The sequence below is a fragment of the Gouania willdenowi genome, chromosome 15, assembly GCF_900634775.1.
Source record: "Gouania willdenowi chromosome 15, fGouWil2.1, whole genome shotgun sequence".
Lineage (NCBI taxonomy): Eukaryota > Metazoa > Chordata > Actinopteri > Blenniiformes > Gobiesocidae > Gouania > Gouania willdenowi.
The window spans coordinates 15,731,191-15,747,348 of record NC_041058.1 but is presented as its reverse complement, the minus strand read 5'-3'; the positions used below and the strand labels follow the sequence as shown (position 1 = coordinate 15,747,348).

The window sequence follows — 16,158 nt, the reverse complement described above, 5'->3', positions numbered from 1 at the left end:
ATCTATATATATTTTTATAGATACTTTAAAAAGAAACAAGTTCACTTATACTTATGCATTTATAGCAAAGGTTCAAGCTGTTAACAAGTAGGGTTGGCAGATTGACAAAAGTGAAAAGGAAATATGCAATATATGTGAATACTATTTTCTCTGCAGTCTGTGCTGTTATTTTTATTTTATTCTTATATTTCTGCAGCACGTATTTAGTTTATTTATTTTGTGTTTTATCATACATTTTATATGTAATTTAAAAAATAAAAATAAAAAAAACCTGCTATCAAATTCAGAATAAGCAACTAACAAGTTTTTATTTTGCATTTTTTTCCAAGACTAAACCAAAACTGCAACCGCCACAAATGAAAATGTGACAGTGGTCAGTGGCTACCCCACAGTCACAGTCGCTGGCCCACCTTAACCACCCCAGTAAAATTGACTTGGGCGCACCACTATTTCGCCCTACATAAATAAAGCTGTGTTGAATTGAAAGAGGGAAACACTTGACCATATTGTATGTGCACTGATGTGTGCAGAACCAGTTCTACCAACAGCCTTTATTGTTAATGAAAGGAATACACCTACAATTAGATTTCTCCTGTTGATTTTCCTTTACAAACCTTAAGATATTGAATTTTTATCTATTGACTTAACTATATGCACAGTAAGGACACAATATAATATCTGACTAAATAGACAAGGAATTCGAGCAGTCTTTAAAAACAATTTGATTTGTGGTTATGCTCCTTTTTAGAAATGGTTGTTATTTTATGGTATAACATCAAACAGAAATTGGTTGATTACAAGTGCATTGTTTATATTTAAGGGCTCTTATTCTGAATGAATAGAAAAGGAAAGGGGAGTTATTGGGGAGCCTCCCATGACTTCTTGTGCAAATCAAAAAAACAACTGTTTTACCTCTTTTTTTTTTATATCAATAGGAAAGTTGCACTGAAAATAAGGCAATGGCAGCAGCCCCAGGAATAATGTGGATAGAAAAAGATTTATTTTACCTTATAATCAAAAATATAAATACATACATATATTCAAAAGGCAAATGTAGTTTGTATTGTGTGGCAAAAATAATCAAGTTTATTGAGATATTTTAGGTAATCCTATAGTTTAAGGCAGTGGTTCCCAAACTTTTTGTGTCCAAGGCACACTAAAGTAAAAATCTGATGTCACACCAATTGTGCAAAATAGCCTTTATAACATGTGTTATCACTCATGTCATGTACAATATACGTAAATGTGCATAATTATTTATTAATGCCAAATAAAAAGTGACAAAGACAACTATATCACTCATGAAATATTTATTAATGAAATGTTTAAAAAAAAATGATATAGAGTTTGCCTCTGTGTTATGAAATGAGTGCATACAAAGTCGTAAATTACAAAATAATTATTTTTGTGTAGTTGTGTTTTGCAATAAATGTATGGTTGTCACAAAATCCTATGACACACGACATGCTGGACTTCACGGCACACCAGTTTGTGAACCACTGGTTTAAGGTTTTCCAAATACAATAATCATGTTGGAAGACAGATGATATGATATCAACAAAGGCAAAACATACCTCAAATGAAGATAACTACATAAATAAATTAATTAGAAAATCAAAATGACTAAAATAGAATGAATGTGGAAAAAACAAAACAAAAGTAAATATAATCATAGACCAAAAAGTGAATAAAATCAAAGAAACTAAAACAATAAAAATCTAATGTACAATCTACACATGATTAGCAATATTTCACCATAAAAACGAATTGAAGGATGTGTACTGTAGAGGTTATGAGAATATATCATTTAGAATAGAATAGAATAGAATAAAGTTTACTGTCATATGCACATGCCAAAAAAGAACAGGTACAATGGAATTTTTGTGCATGTCCCAGAGTTTTTTATTTTTTACAAAATAGTTATAAGAGCAAAAACAAGGAAAAGACATAAGTATACTCAACAAAAAGAGAAATAAATAAATAAATGTAACCTAAGTTTAATTTGCATATTGTACATAGGAGAGTGTGAGGTAAAATTTACAGTTGCAATTAATGTATACAATATATAGATACAAATAAAACAACAGACAGAATGAGAATTGTCCATTTCCATTTCTGGGCTACACTTATACAATTTTTCCCCATGAAGATCACAATGTCTCTACTTAAAAAAAAAAATGTTAGTTGTAACTGCAACAATCCAGTTTCAAATTTGTATTTGTACATTATGAACACTTTTATAGATTTAAAAAAAAAAAAAAAAAACATTGTACGATTTCCCAGTACATTTGCTTTCTTTCAATTTTAGGGCTTCATTTTATTTTATTCTTTTAACAGCCAGTATTTAATTAAATTTTTATTTTTATCAGTTTGTGCAGACAGTTGTAAGGAAAAGAAAATTTCCTCTGTATTCATGTTTCTCAATAAACTTTTAAGTCTTATATCACAATTTGATCTCTTAATTCAACATAATAACACAAATATATGTTTATTTATCTAAGATAACACTGGGAATCAACCTTATTTAATTAACAAAGATATTTAAATGTTTGAACATTTAGATTATTTATCACCAGCAGTGAAATAACATGTATCTATTGTTGAGCATTATGCACACTGTATACAAGTAAATATATGTAGTGGTTTTTATGTCTGCCACTGTAATGAACATGTTGCCTTCAGGGACATTGTTGTTTCCTGACAAGTTGAACTCAAACATTAGACCACATTGAACCTATTCAGCACTAATTCAATATATTTAACAAAATTTGGGTAAAATGAGTATTAAAAGGATTAATATGTTATTATTAATCCTGTTTAGGCCCTGTTTTTAATTGTAGTAAAGAAAACAGAAGACCTCTATTGTAATTACGAGTATCTTTTGAACGCAGCATACGCATCTCAGCCGGTGCGTTCACGTACACACGCCCCTCTGCTCCTGTGCGCTGGGTTCCATGTCTCAGAGGCGACAAACATACTATGCAGGTAAACCGTGTCTTTTTCAGCTGCTGTGGGCTATTTTTATAGGCTGTTTAATGCTTTTGGTCCGAGTAAATGTAAAACCTCCGGCTGTCATTCTTAGCGACATCTTGTTCAGCTACATCCATTTTATTTACCTACTACTGGACGGGAAATATCAGCAGCCTCTCTATTTTCCATACAGACAGTTAGGGTGTTTGTTTGATGGCAATTTGAATAATTTATTCATTCGAGACTACACCGGTGAATCTACACCGGGCTGCTGTTCTGGAGGCGTACTATGGTGCTAGTATTTGTTTCTGGTCACAATCATTCCTCAATGCACTTTTGAACCAGGATGAGCCATTGAACGCAGCATGGAATGATCTGTGGAGCTGATAGTAAATAGATTGATGCATGATGTCTTAATTCTTGGGTTTAGTAAGAATCTCAAAGAAACCCTTATTTATAACCATAGAGTTTGTAAGAAATATATATATATATATATGAAAATAAATATGTTTGAAAAACAATTAAAAAAAAAAATATATATATATATATATATATATATATATATATATATATATATATATATATATATATATGTATATATGTATATATATATATGTATGTGGGTAGTACAATGAAATTATAAAATTGACTTTCTTTTCTTTTATAATATTATAACAAACAATGCTGAATTAATACACAATTAGAATAAAAGAAGGTTTATGGTTTATTTGTCTCAGTGATAAATAGTTTTTTTCCTCCAAACCAGGCCTACCATGACTCTAACCAGAGGATCTTTCACCTATGCTAGTGGAGAGGAGTACCACGGCGAGTGGAAAGAAGGTAAGGACAATTCTACCTTTTACACCAGTCAACCTTCACATTCCTGTATGCAACTTAAATGTAGTGCAATCTTTATTTATTTATTTATTTATTTATTTATTTATTGTGATAATTATGCTTGTTGTGTTCTGGCATTTTAAAAAATTGCTTAATTGTGCTTAATTTTGAATACAAGTTTCATTTATTGTTATTGATGCTGCATTCATAGCATCATTTCATTTATCTTAGAACAAAAAAAAAAAACTGAAGAAACTAAAACAGTACTTAGAGGAAAAACGCTTTTAATAGTAGAGAACTTTAAACCTGAAGGATTTGTTAGCAAAATAAATAAATTAAAAAAATATAAAAGAAATCCACAGCCGGTATTTGTGTATTTCTTGGCATGTTCACAGTCACCTTGTAAGTTTTTAAAATGTCTTTCATGTAGGTCAGTTGACGTACACTGTTTCAATAAAGTGCTATGGAATGCGGAAAGATTTAGTTACATTTTATCCCCATTTATATTGAATATGTTATTGGTTCACCTGCTATAATAATTGGGCACACGCGTGCACACACACGCACACGCTTCTTGGGACACGCAAGTTCAAGCTATTACTGTAAGTCAAATCCCAATGAGCAGGCAACAATAAACTAAGAACGACAGAGCCAGATTTACCAGCTCTGGCTTTGTCCGACCTTCTGGATTAGACTTTGGACCGAGTTAGGAAATCTTCATCAGGTCTCTGTTAGCTGCTATGATGCTAATGCAGAACTCCTATTGTATGGACTTTTTGTACTTTTACGTGTTTGTACGTGTTGTAGCTATTTTAATGTTACCATCTGGGCAACGTCACTCTTTAAAAAAAATGATTTAATCTTAAACAAAAAATCTTAACAAATGATCCGTATCAGTAAAAATAGGAGACAAAACATCAATGATTTATTTTTCATCCTTCGCTTAGATTTTCCACAATTTTACTTCAAAAACACAATTTCTACATGTTTCCCATACCAGATACCAACTGTTTCCGTTTAGCATGTAGTCTAGTTCTGTAATAAGTTTGTGTGAATGCATGTGCATCCTTTAACTGTTTGAACAGTCTGAATCCTAAAGGAGAAATCCCTGTCAGAAATCGACTGGATTAGACGGCTGTAATTCCCATCGTGCAGCAGGCAGATGGAACTCCTAATTTAGCGGTAAACCTTCATCTGAGGGGGGAGGGTGGAGCCACTTGGAGGGTATTTTAATCCTAGCACTTATTGGCTCATGTGACATATACTGTATGTACGGTAGTTGCTCCACAATAAAAGTACGTTTAACACCCTGAGCTGATCGCGCTCAGTCGATGACCACTTCCAGTAAGTTACACTAAATACACCAAAGAGTAATAATCGGTTTGAGGTTAATGGTTGCTCGTGGCATGATGACACACTTTCTGATGGATCTCCTACGTGTCCATCTGTGTGAAGCTTCAGTTATTACTCACTCTGCTAATGGTTGTGTGTGTGGGACTTTCCAGGTCGGAGGCATGGCGTTGGCCAGCTCAAGTTTCAGGATGGAACCTGCTACATTGGTCAGTTTGAGCATGGGCTCTTCCATGGCTCTGGTGTGCTGCTGTTCAAAGATGGATCCAGGTGTGTGAGAAGAAAAAATGCAGAGTTTGGTTTTCTTTCCAAGGTGACGACGACAACCTGCTTCATTCTTTTCTCTTCAGATACGAAGGCGAGTTCGCTCATGGAAAGTTTCAGGGCACTGGAGTCTTCAATCGATATGATGGTATGAAGTATGAGGGAGAATTCAAAGACGGGCGTGTTGAAGGACATGGTGAGTTATTTCCAGCGATGGACTGGCCATCTGGCATATCGGGCATTATCCCTGTGGGCCGTCAACCCAAAGTGGGCCAGTCCCGTTTGCTATTTCTTTTGCTTTTTGGTGAGCAAGTGTAGGCAGACATGGTCCAAAAGCGGTAAAAACATGGCAAAAAAAGAGTGAAAAGTGACTAATATAGTCCAAAAGCAGTCAAGAGTGGCAAAATCAGGCAGAAAAAGAGGAACCAGATGGTACGTAATGGCAAACGGTAGCTTAGATGGGCAAAATGTGGCAAACATTAGTGAAAAAGGTGCACAAATGTGGAGCAAAATGTAGGAAAACAAGTGGTATTCAATGGGCAAAAGTTAGCTTATTTGGATCAAAAGTGGACAAAAAAATTAAAGAAAGGACAAAAATTTGAAAAAAAATTTGGAAAAAAGGGATATTTATTGGCAAAAGGTAGCTAAAGTCTGAAAAAAGTGACAGAACTTTTTGAAAAGGGGCAAAAATGGGACAAAGGAAATTGCAAAATGGCCAATGGAAATAGTTAAAAAGGGGTTAAAAAAAGTTTCCCCCTTTTAAGGTTTTCTGGGGGAATAATAATTACAATTAAGACATAAAGAGACACATGTTGTGCATCACTGACTTAATAACAGCTTCAACATGGTGTCACTGATAGTGTAGTGGACTGGTCTGGACACAAAATGCCAGGGCTGAATTTTTGACCCAGTCCACCCCTGGTTATTTCTATCATTTAAACAGCCTTTTCAATAGGGCATAAAGGACTTTTCTCTTCTTAATCGTTGCTTTCTACCTCTGTGTCTCCAGGGCTCTTAACTTTCCAAGATGGGAGTCACGGTGTCCCACGAAACGAAGGCTTGTTTCAAAACCACAAGTTGCAGAAGAGAGAGAAATGTCCAGGAGTGGTGCAGCGAGCACAAGCTTCAGCCTCTACTGCTCACAGTCTGGCACTGTGACTCGTCTTAGACACGGTCAGCATTCCAGCAGGACCTTCCAGTGCTGCCTCACAGATGTGCACTTCCATGTTCTCCTTTAATGTGTTCCAACTTTTCACCTCATCACCTTTTTCCAACATTCATTTCTTCACTGCTTGAACTTGAGTTTAAATTGACCAAAATCCAACTTTCTGGATGATTGACTTGAAATGTGAAAGACAGAATCAACCCTTATGCAGATAGCAAATACAAATACATAAATAATAGCATTTGATACTTTCCAAAACTTTTATACAATAACCTTGAAAAAAAGACTTTGTCATGTGATATTTGGCAACTTTAAACTTTTGAGACACATGCAGTGCATTAGTGTCACAAACACAGAGGTGGACATTTAGGCTTTTAATCCAAGTCTAAATCAGCTGTTGAAGTGAATCTTTGGCTGTGTTCGAAATACATACTACTATGCACTACAAACTCAATGAGTATATACTATCTACTATATACTATTAGTATGGTTAGGAGGATTAGGATGATGATCGTTCCCACTGAAGTATACTTCCAAGTTTCACTAAACTAATATCTCGGTTGATTCGCCACCTGTAAAAGTTCTGAAAACATTTTAAGCGAGAAAGTGACCATTTGAGCCATAAAAATTGCGGAAACGCATTTCATGCCGACATTTCAGAAATTTTTAGAGACCCGCCATTGTGCTACTGACAAAACTACCGGTTAACTTCAAAACAAGAGCCCTATTTACAAAAGCGTTCAAAAAACTAATGGACGACAAGGAAAGATGCTTTTGTTTTGAAAAGGGGATGTTTGACTTTTAGCTTGAAGCCGGTCCCAGGACGATTTTACGTTCCGCTCGCAATGCATCATGGGGCGAATGAGTACGACTAGTGTGCCCACCGTACATACTTCAAAAATGTCCTGAGAGAGTATACATCCGAGAGTACTCAATCTTTGCATACTATCTAATGTGAATGCACTACGCACTTATTTTGACTTCAGACTTGGTATGAGTAGTACGTTGGTATGCAATTTCAAGCACAGCCTTTGTGTTGTTTTGTCTTCCCACAATGCACTGGTAACCTTCTCAAACATATCGCCTTGCACCCTAAGTTGAGTTGGGATATTTTCCAGTGCCTGCAACCCTAAAATCTATACATCATGGATGTATGAACGTATTTTTTCTTAAACCATAGAATTGTACACTGTGTGAATGTAAATCTACCATTAAGCAAAAGCCTATGTTTTAGTTAACAGGGCTGTGATGGGCCTAAATTGTATCCATTTTGTTTGTTTATGTTTAAATTTCACTTTTGCCTTAAATACATTTTGTACTTAAGTGTGCAGCTTAAGGTTGTTTCTGAAGACGAGATCTTCGCCGTGTCCATTTTGAGTTTATAGTGTGTTTATCGTCACTCTCAGACACATTACCGAGGGCGGTGCTGAATTTGATCTTCCGAGCACATAAGTACACAACAACAAAATAAAAAAGCTAGAGCAATTTTTTGTAATTAAATAGAAATTTGTATCTCTGACCTACAATATTCATTGTAACTATATAATATTTGGTCTTAAGAAAAAAAAGAAAAAAAAACCCAATGATAGCATATCGTAGGTACTTTGTTATTGCAGTGAAGTTTAGTCTGCTTGAAAAGTCATTAGCTATTATTAATTAGGTCTTCTAAGTATTTATAAATGTGGTTTGGTGAGTGTTTACCTACGTGATATAATATTTTAACCAAAGACAATCAAATAGCACTACAGCTGGCAAAGCCTGAAAAGTCCACGTGTGTGTGTGTGTGTGTGTGTGGGCTTTGGGAAAAAAAAGGACAAATGAATGGAAACTATTCCATGTGGGTTTTATGTACACAAGCAAAACTAAAGGACAAAACAGGGAATTTATAGAATTCAGAATTTGTACTAAAAGTGCGACAATGTCAGAGACTGAACACAGATTCAGCCGAGGAGTGCATGCATCATTACCATCATCTGTTCGCTGTGTTTGTGATTTAATGAATGTAACACAAAGTTTTTCAGGCTTTTTTCATAATGCTGTAGATGGAAATGCCTCAATGTTTTTGGCCTACATGGTCTCATTTAAGCCAAGCTGCAAACACTGAGTTTAAATCTTCCATTTACAACTGAAAAATGGTGCTTTAAAAGCGTGCCTGTCTACACTTTGACTTGCCTGGAAAAGGTAATATCACAATTATTACCTTTTTTTTTTAGTAACAATCTAATACTGTTGTTGAGGGAGCTACAGAGCTATGTATCATCTTATTCCCTTTGACCTGGTTTGATTAAAACTCACAGAAAACAAACAATGAATGTATATAATAAAACTTGATGGTGAAAACCTTCCAAAGCTCTATTTGTTTTTATTCTGCAGCACAGTATCATTATGATATAAAACAACCATGACACATCCTGGAGTATTTTCCTGTCACTTTTTGTAACATTAAACATGAGATGACTGAATTATTGGACATTTGCATTGGAGAAGAAACACCAATTATACTCCATCTCAGCCCTCAGCAACATCAGAGCACAGCGGCATGCTGCTTAAAGTTCATATAATTTAAATCCATAAAACATGCACAGCTTCAACAGTCAGATGTAACGTTTTTTGCTGCTTTGTGTTCATCTTGATTAATATCAACCGTTGTGTATAATGTGCTCTACCTTGTATTGTCCCTGACAGTTTTGCGAGCCTGCTTGGAACAGGAAGTATGATGTGTGGCTGATAACGTATCTAATGAGTTGCATACAATGAGCGTTAAGATTTAAAAAAAAAAAAAAAAAAAATAGCATTTTGGAAAACAAACTGAAAAAAATGTACCAGACATGTTTTGTCGAGTGAGATGACCTCACAAAGTCCAACGTTATGATTCAAAATTGCAATCTAAGCACAGATGAGTGAGCTGTTGGTTTACAAAGTGTGAATGCCAACCACCCACCGGAACATTTGAGCCACTGATGGCAGAAGGAAAATATGTCCAGCGAGCTCCAGCTGAATCCCTGGGCTTTAGCAGACCATTCCACTCTCCTCCTCTACTGTCTGCTGACATGTCTAACACATTGCAACTGTGAGCTCTGGCCTTCATGCCTCAATAAAACAAAGGTTTCTTGCTGCGTATTCACAGCACATGCACAACATTGTGTCACCTCCAAGGGCGTCCAAAACCAAATGCAAAACGTCCAATTGTGTCCGAGTGCTTAAAAGAACTGGCTTTGTATGTTTTCCACCTCTCTGTGTGTGTGTGTTTTTTTTTTTTTGTTTTTTTTAGATAAGAAGATTTTATATTGAATCCAGCAAATCCAAGGTGACATTTTCTAGTGTCAGAGTTCAAACAGATCTGAGCAGTTTTACGGAAATTGCTCGAGAAATGATTTAAGCGTGCATCAAATCATCCATCTGTTAATGTAAATGCTCACATGTGATGCACATACAGTAGCACTCTGTTAGACTTACAGAATGTGTTCTGGACCTGAGGCAGTTAGTCATAGTTAGTGACACAAATAATATTCTGCATAAGTCAAAGCTGAATCATCAAAGTGGCAGGGTAAGACTCTGCCTAAAGGGCCACCGGGGCCCTGAAAAGCAAAGTGTAAAGGCAGTCCATTGGGTTTGTATGTTTATTAAAGAAAATCAATCTCAAACCTTCATAGAAAAATTTATAATAATTGTAGAATTAGATGGAATAATGTCAACAGGTTGATGCGGCTTTATTCCCTCATCTGAAGCATATTATTGAGACAGAACGGCTTCTGCTTCCTCATCCTCTCCTGTCACTGTAGTGTCTCCATGACGTCAGACTGCCATTGCTTTACCTGCTCCCCCGCTGTAAGTCCTTCCTGTAATCACAGTCATATCTCAATCTCAACCACTCAATAAGAGCTCAATCCATTTGGCCATGAAGACCAATAAATACCAATATACTACAATTTTTTTTTTTTTAAATATGTCATAATAAAAATAATTAGATTATTCATTTCTGTCTTTAAAACTTCAAGGCATTTGTTTTTAATGCAACAGCTATTATTAATAAAAGTCATTCAAAAAATGCATCATCATGTGTGATGTAGGTTGAAATGCACATATTTTATTGATATTAAAAAAACTACTGATGTTTTATTAGAAAAAAGCTATTTTGTTTACATGGTCAGAGCCATAGCACAACATATCAACTAAAGTATTTGTGTTTGTTTCTATTGTTATCTAGGGGTAAAAAAATAGTATTTCAGTTATTAATACCTCTGCCAAACACATTATGTTTTTGCTGGTGTTATTTTATTTAGTTATTTATTTACTCTATTTATTTATTTGTTTGTAAACAGTCTAACTCAAAAGCTAATAGACAAATTTTGATGACATTTTCAGGCAATATCCGGAATTGGATAAGGAAATTTTTGGATTCTGGATCAGTTTTAAAAAAATGTTTGGCTCTTTGAGCTGGTTCTAGAACACTTCCTGCTGGTGACTTTGCACATTACATGCTCTTGTCGTATGTTCTGCTTCACTTTCTGTTTTGAGCATACAACAGCACAGCCACCTGCAAGAAATGTCTTTCAAGTCTTTAAAGTGTGAATGATCATGCAGCCATGATCAGGATCACCGATCCAATATCTGACAAAGAGATTATTTGGCACTTGGCAGAGGCTTGCGCTCACTGATTGTTCCAGTTTATATTGAATTGCTTCTCTCTTTTCAGCCGAGGTAATAGAATAAAACCCTTTAAAGCTGACATCCAGAGTTTCTGAGAGGACGTCTCAATGTCCCGCCCTCTACAGCTCCACTTCCTCCCCCTGCCTCTGCAATCTATCAGAAGCCATGCCTCTCTGCACGCGCATCGCGGAACATAACAAGGTCGCATTGATAGAAGTCTATGGGTCAGGTAACAACCTATATCATATTTACCTGTTTGCTGTTGTGACAAGCGGCCCTGTTTCCGTGCACGGTTCCCCTTTCACTTTGATTGACAGTCTCAAAAACAGGAAGTCAAAGCCTATTGGCTGGGTGCACTCGGCGATTGTTTCCATTTGTATAGTGGTCTATAGGACGAAGGAGGGACTTATATGCATTAATGTATATGAATGACCACCAGCAGTAGACCATAGTAAAAGACTAGTTAGGTAATTCTTCGCATTTCAAAAGAATCATACATAAACATAGATTTCTCAGAAACTCTGGATATCAGCTTTAATATCTTTTAAAAGATTGCCACAGATTTTAGTGTCTTTGTTCAAACAACACTGTTTAAAAGCAACCCATAGTGTGGTTACCAACAATGGATGTTTGTCACAAATGCACAAAAACATTGTTAGTTCCATTCCATATAATGTCACTACTGTAATGACATGAGTACAGTGATGGTGTCGTTACCAGTAAAATAATTGTATATTGTTGTATTTACAATTCTCATGCTCTGGTTTAAACAGTTTGGCAGTGGCGGCCTAATGGTTAAAGATGTGGGCTTGTAATTAGAGTCTATTGACCTGAACTACTTCCAGGTCGTCGGCAAATAAGAACTTGTTCTCAATGACTTCTTGGTAAAGTAAAGGTACAAATGAAATTAGAAATCCATGTGATAACTTACATTGTTTTTTATTTTGGTGTCAACTCCTGAGGCTATGAGAAGCTTTGCGATCTTGTATCTGTTTAGACGCACCGCATCATGCAGTGCCGTGTCACCCTCCTGAACCAAAAAAAAAAAACAGACATCAATCAGCTTCATCAGGTGAACACGCATTCTGTTGAGTTGCTGCTTACTCTATCCCTGTAATTGATTTTAGCCCCATTGGAAAGCAGGTACTCCACAATAACATTGTGACCTGTTCTTGTGGCCACATGCAATGGAGTGCTGTACAACTGCAACACCAAGAGAAAACATGTGATAAAGCTACTGTATTTGTGTGATAATCTGCTTAATGCGAGGATAAATATGATTTAAATTCACCTGATCTGTGGCATTAAGATCAGCGCCGTAACTCTTAAGAGCTTCAAGAACTTTTAGGTTTCCTCCTCTGCAGGCCCAGTGTATGGCCCTTGAGCCCAGCTGAAACACAGTAGGAGGTTCTAATCCCATCAATTGAGCTAATACCAGGTTAGAGATTTGATCTTGAGTGTATTTTAGCTTGATCTAATCATCTTACCTGATCTTTGAGGTTGATATCGGCTCCTTTTTCTAAAAGCATATGGACAACTTCAATGTGTCCCTCTATAGAGGAACGATGAAGAGCTGTCCTTCCTAGCTGGAAATGCAGTTTTGTCATCAGAGGAATGTGAAGAAGTATTCAAAGATTAAGCCAACTTTCACATCATCATCTTGGCTTTACCTCATCGTGAACATTTGGGTTTCCACCATTACTCAGATACTTTTTTATGACCGCCAAGTTGCCTTGACGGGCTGCATTCATAAACTGATCCATATCCACATATAAGATCTGATTCATAAGGATGGAGAAAGAGAAGGACATGATCAGTTCTCTTTTACTTCTGCACAAAAAGATAAGCTTTTGAGAAAATGTTTCGTACCTTGGGGATTTGTTCTGGTTCCCCGGATAATGATGTTTTCCTGCTGCAAGTATTTTCTACAGCTTCTGGCTCCAAAATCTCACAATTCTCTGATGCTCCCCTCACACCCATTTCTGCCTAGAAGATAACAAATAAGACAGATTATTATGTACTTAAAAATTGGCGAGTTAGCAAGATGAGGCAGGGCCAAAAAGTGATGCAAGGGTGGGTAGGACAAGAGATTTTAGATGTTGTGTCTCATATTCAAGGGACATGTATAAAATTCAAGGATTTGGTCAAAAAACAGACTGCACGTACCAACACAAAAACACACTGTGTATCAGTCAAAGGAGTTCAACTATGAAACCGTTACATTGAAGAAATGAAAACCTGCAGATGACCAAAAACTTTAAACTAATTTTTTACAAACCAATATCCAAAAGGATACAAGAAAGAAACAGAAACATTTACTTGATGATGTGCAATGTGCTTTTTTTCTGATACTCTTTCTTTTTGATTCAATTGTTTTATTTTACTCGACATGCTATGACTGATTAAGTTAAGGAAAAATGAGGAAACGCGACAATGGAGGGGGTAGGTAAGTTTTAACGTCATTCTGCATCCTTTGAACAAAGTACAATTATCTATGTTGTTATTCAGTTTTATCTTCATTATTTTGCCTAAGTACTTTGGATATTTTTACATCATTCATTTTTTGTCTTTTATCCTGTTCACATAAATACAATACAGAAAACAATAGCTTGTTTTTTGGCTTCTACAGATAATATATGCAGTGCAGTGGTTTCCAAAAAAGAGAAAGACTACTGCTGTATAAAAGCAAAGTTTGATAGAATGTCTGGGGGAGCTTATGCTTTTCTCTCATTCAAAAGGCTGCTGGTTTGATTCCTCATGCCTTTCAGTACATGTCTTTACGTTATAGTACCATACAAGTTATGGTACAAAGAATTTCCAAACAGAAGCCGGGGTTATCGAACCTAACCAATTACTTTTCCTTGACAAGATCTCAGCTGGCAACCTCTAGCATTATAATCTTTCTAAGCACCTGCATCACACTCACATCAAAGAACACACCAAGTCCTTCCGATTATCTACTACCACTAACTATAAAAGCAGTTGCTATACATTTAGTTAGGAGGTTGTATTGAAACCCTGTTGAAACATTTCTACAATGAGTGTCATTCAAGAAGCTTTTGGTATTTGATCCCGGGAAAGGTCTGTTCATGCATGTCCTTGGGCACAATCAAATCCCCTAAAAGTTTAATGTCTTGCTGACTTGTAACATTGTAAATAATCAATGTATCCATTAAGAATTGTTTCCCTGACTCACCTGTACTTGCGTGGTGTTGTGGTCCATCACATTGACTTCTTGCTGTTCAAGTATCAGTTTCGGTCATCAGGACTCCCAAACAAAAAAAAATATTAGTTTACCAGCATGAAGTCTTTAAAGTAAATTCATTTGCGAATAGATAAACTCACAGGAAACGCTGGTGATGGTGTAGCACCACTTTACACGTAAGAAGTCCAAAGAGGTGCAGAGGCTTTTTGATGGGAATGCCATGGTAGAACATGATGTCACGTCAACAAACAGGTGTGTGAGTACTTTGGCTCCTTCACGCATGTATGTTTGCGTGCAGTTGCCAACTCTACATTCTTTCATTGTCTTTCCATCTCCCCCCCATGCCACACCCACACGCACACACACACGGTTAATACTGTACACCAGTCCAAGCAGTCATCAGGCATATCATCATCTGAGGGTATAGTCATTCCACAAGCCTCTGATTTGATTCACTTGCCAGTTGTGTGTACTTCTAGTCTTACAATAGAACAGCCAACATAAACACATTGTCGGGGGGTGTATTATTCTTCTCACAATGATTTAATTAAGATCAGAATCACACTGTAAATATATTTTTGTCAGCAAACCCTCAATGTGGTGAAGGGTTTCCAAGTACAAAACTGTTTATTTCCCTTTGTTCTTTAATATTTAGGTAAAATAATAATACACTGTTTGTTTTTTAGCAGCTCTGGGGTTAGAAACAATACTGGATAAAAGATGGAAAGACAAAAAATCGTTAAGCATAAACCAATGGCAAAATCTCCTCATAGAATTTATTCCCATGGAAAAGATGTCTGCTCTCAGATAATCACCTGCTTTGAGGAGCGTTGGACTCCTTTTCTAATTGCATTGAATCACGATTTTTCATTTTTAGCCTGATGATCTGGCCTGCAAGCAACTGCCAGCACCACTCTTTAATAACACACTGATCTAACTGTAGCCCTGGACCTCCATGGGCTTGTGGGGTGACCTTGACCTGGGTGGCTTGAGTGGGTTGCTGGGGTGTTTTGGGTGCCTCTGCGGGGGCGTGCGTCCCTTTCGGGTGCTCTCGTGGTCCCTGTGCGGTTTGGTGTTGATCTCCTGCCCCCTTCGTGCACGTCTGGGTGGCCCTTGGGCTGGGGGCCTGCATGTTTCTCTGCCACTCTTTCCTCTTGCTCTCTGTCCCCCTGTCTCGTCCTCCGCCTTTGCTCTGCACCTGCTCTCCCATTGGGTTTGGCGTGGGGGGCTCATGTCGGCCCGGGATGCCGGTGGGGGGGCTGTGGCCTTCGCTTGGGGGGGCGGGTGTGGCTGCGCCGGGTGGGTAGCTTGGGGGTTGGCTCGTCTGGGGGCCTGGGGTGGTGGGGTTCATGGCTTCGGGATGGGGGGTCCAGGGTGGGGGTGGCGCTGGGGGTGGCGATTGCGTCCTGGGTTGTTGGGTGGCGGGGTGTTGCGGTGGGTTACTCCGCCGGCCGGTCTGGGCGCTTTGGCCTGTTTCCCTGGGGTGCGCCTTCGCTGAGGGTGCCGCTGGCGTGGTGGGCTGCCGTTCTTGCACCGCCTGGGTCTGTGCGGTCTTGCTGGGTAGTGGCCTGTTCGTGGGCTGGGGGGGGGCTTCCTAGGATGTGTGTGTGGGGGGCGGTGGCTGCCTCTCAGCCTGCGATCTTGGGGGCGTCTGGGGGGTTTCTCGGCCGTGGAGGGGTGGCCTGGGGCTCCCTGGCCCCCACTCTTTCTGCTGGCC

General features: G+C 37.7%; 2 protein-coding genes across 4 annotated transcripts; one reads left to right on the top strand and one right to left on the bottom strand.

The window, feature by feature from the left end:
• Positions 1 to 2,905: 2,905 nt before the first annotated feature.
• Positions 2,906 to 8,830, top strand: morn4 (MORN repeat containing 4). The gene is made up of 5 exons (XM_028469028.1): positions 2,906 to 2,985; positions 3,737 to 3,810; positions 5,313 to 5,427; positions 5,508 to 5,617; positions 6,431 to 8,830. The coding sequence occupies exons 2-5, from the start codon at positions 3,744 to 3,746 to the stop codon at positions 6,577 to 6,579; spliced, it is 441 nt and encodes a 146-aa protein (XP_028324829.1). The 5' UTR covers positions 2,906 to 2,985; positions 3,737 to 3,743; the 3' UTR covers positions 6,580 to 8,830.
• A 482-nt stretch (positions 8,831 to 9,312) lies between these two features.
• On the bottom strand, positions 9,313 to 14,651 carry ankrd2 (ankyrin repeat domain 2 (stretch responsive muscle)). 3 transcript variants are annotated; one of them, XM_028468729.1, is made up of 9 exons: positions 14,582 to 14,651; positions 14,433 to 14,504; positions 13,106 to 13,222; positions 12,907 to 13,014; positions 12,724 to 12,822; positions 12,528 to 12,626; positions 12,341 to 12,439; positions 12,168 to 12,266; positions 9,313 to 10,425 (listed from the first exon to the last, which is right to left on the bottom strand). In XM_028468729.1, exons 2-9 carry the CDS (start codon positions 14,457 to 14,459, stop codon positions 10,360 to 10,362), a joined length of 714 nt encoding a protein of 237 aa, XP_028324530.1. In that variant the 5' UTR covers positions 14,460 to 14,504; positions 14,582 to 14,651; the 3' UTR covers positions 9,313 to 10,359. The 3 variants fall into 3 exon arrangements, with proteins under 3 accessions (XP_028324530.1, XP_028324529.1, XP_028324531.1); XM_028468728.1 differs by having other exon boundaries at positions 14,433 to 14,621; XM_028468730.1 differs by lacking the exon at positions 12,341 to 12,439 and having other exon boundaries at positions 14,433 to 14,621.
• Between the last annotated feature and the right edge of the window lie 1,507 nt (positions 14,652 to 16,158).

What these genes read in the sequence shown, in the direction of transcription:
- morn4 (XM_028469028.1), top strand. Translation starts at nt 3,744, where the DNA reads ATGACTCTAACCAGAGGATCTTTCACCTATGCTAGTGGAGAGGAGTAC. An exon ending in CCACGGCGAGTGGAAAGAAG is followed by an intron (nt 3,811 to 5,312) that starts GTAAGGACAATT and finishes GGGACTTTCCAG; the next exon opens with GTCGGAGGCATGGCGTTGGC. An exon ending in CTGTTCAAAGATGGATCCAG is followed by an intron (nt 5,428 to 5,507) that starts GTGTGTGAGAAG and finishes TTTTCTCTTCAG; the next exon opens with ATACGAAGGCGAGTTCGCTC.
- ankrd2 (XM_028468729.1), bottom strand. Translation starts at nt 14,459, where the DNA reads ATGGACCACAACACCACGCAAGTACAG. An exon ending in ATCTTAATGCCACAGATCAG is followed by an intron (nt 12,440 to 12,527) that starts GTGAATTTAAAT and finishes TTGGTGTTGCAG; the next exon opens with TTGTACAGCACTCCATTGCA. An exon ending in ACACCAAAATAAAAAACAAT is followed by an intron (nt 10,426 to 12,167) that starts GTAAGTTATCAC and finishes CTGTGATTACAG; the next exon opens with GAAGGACTTACAGCGGGGGA.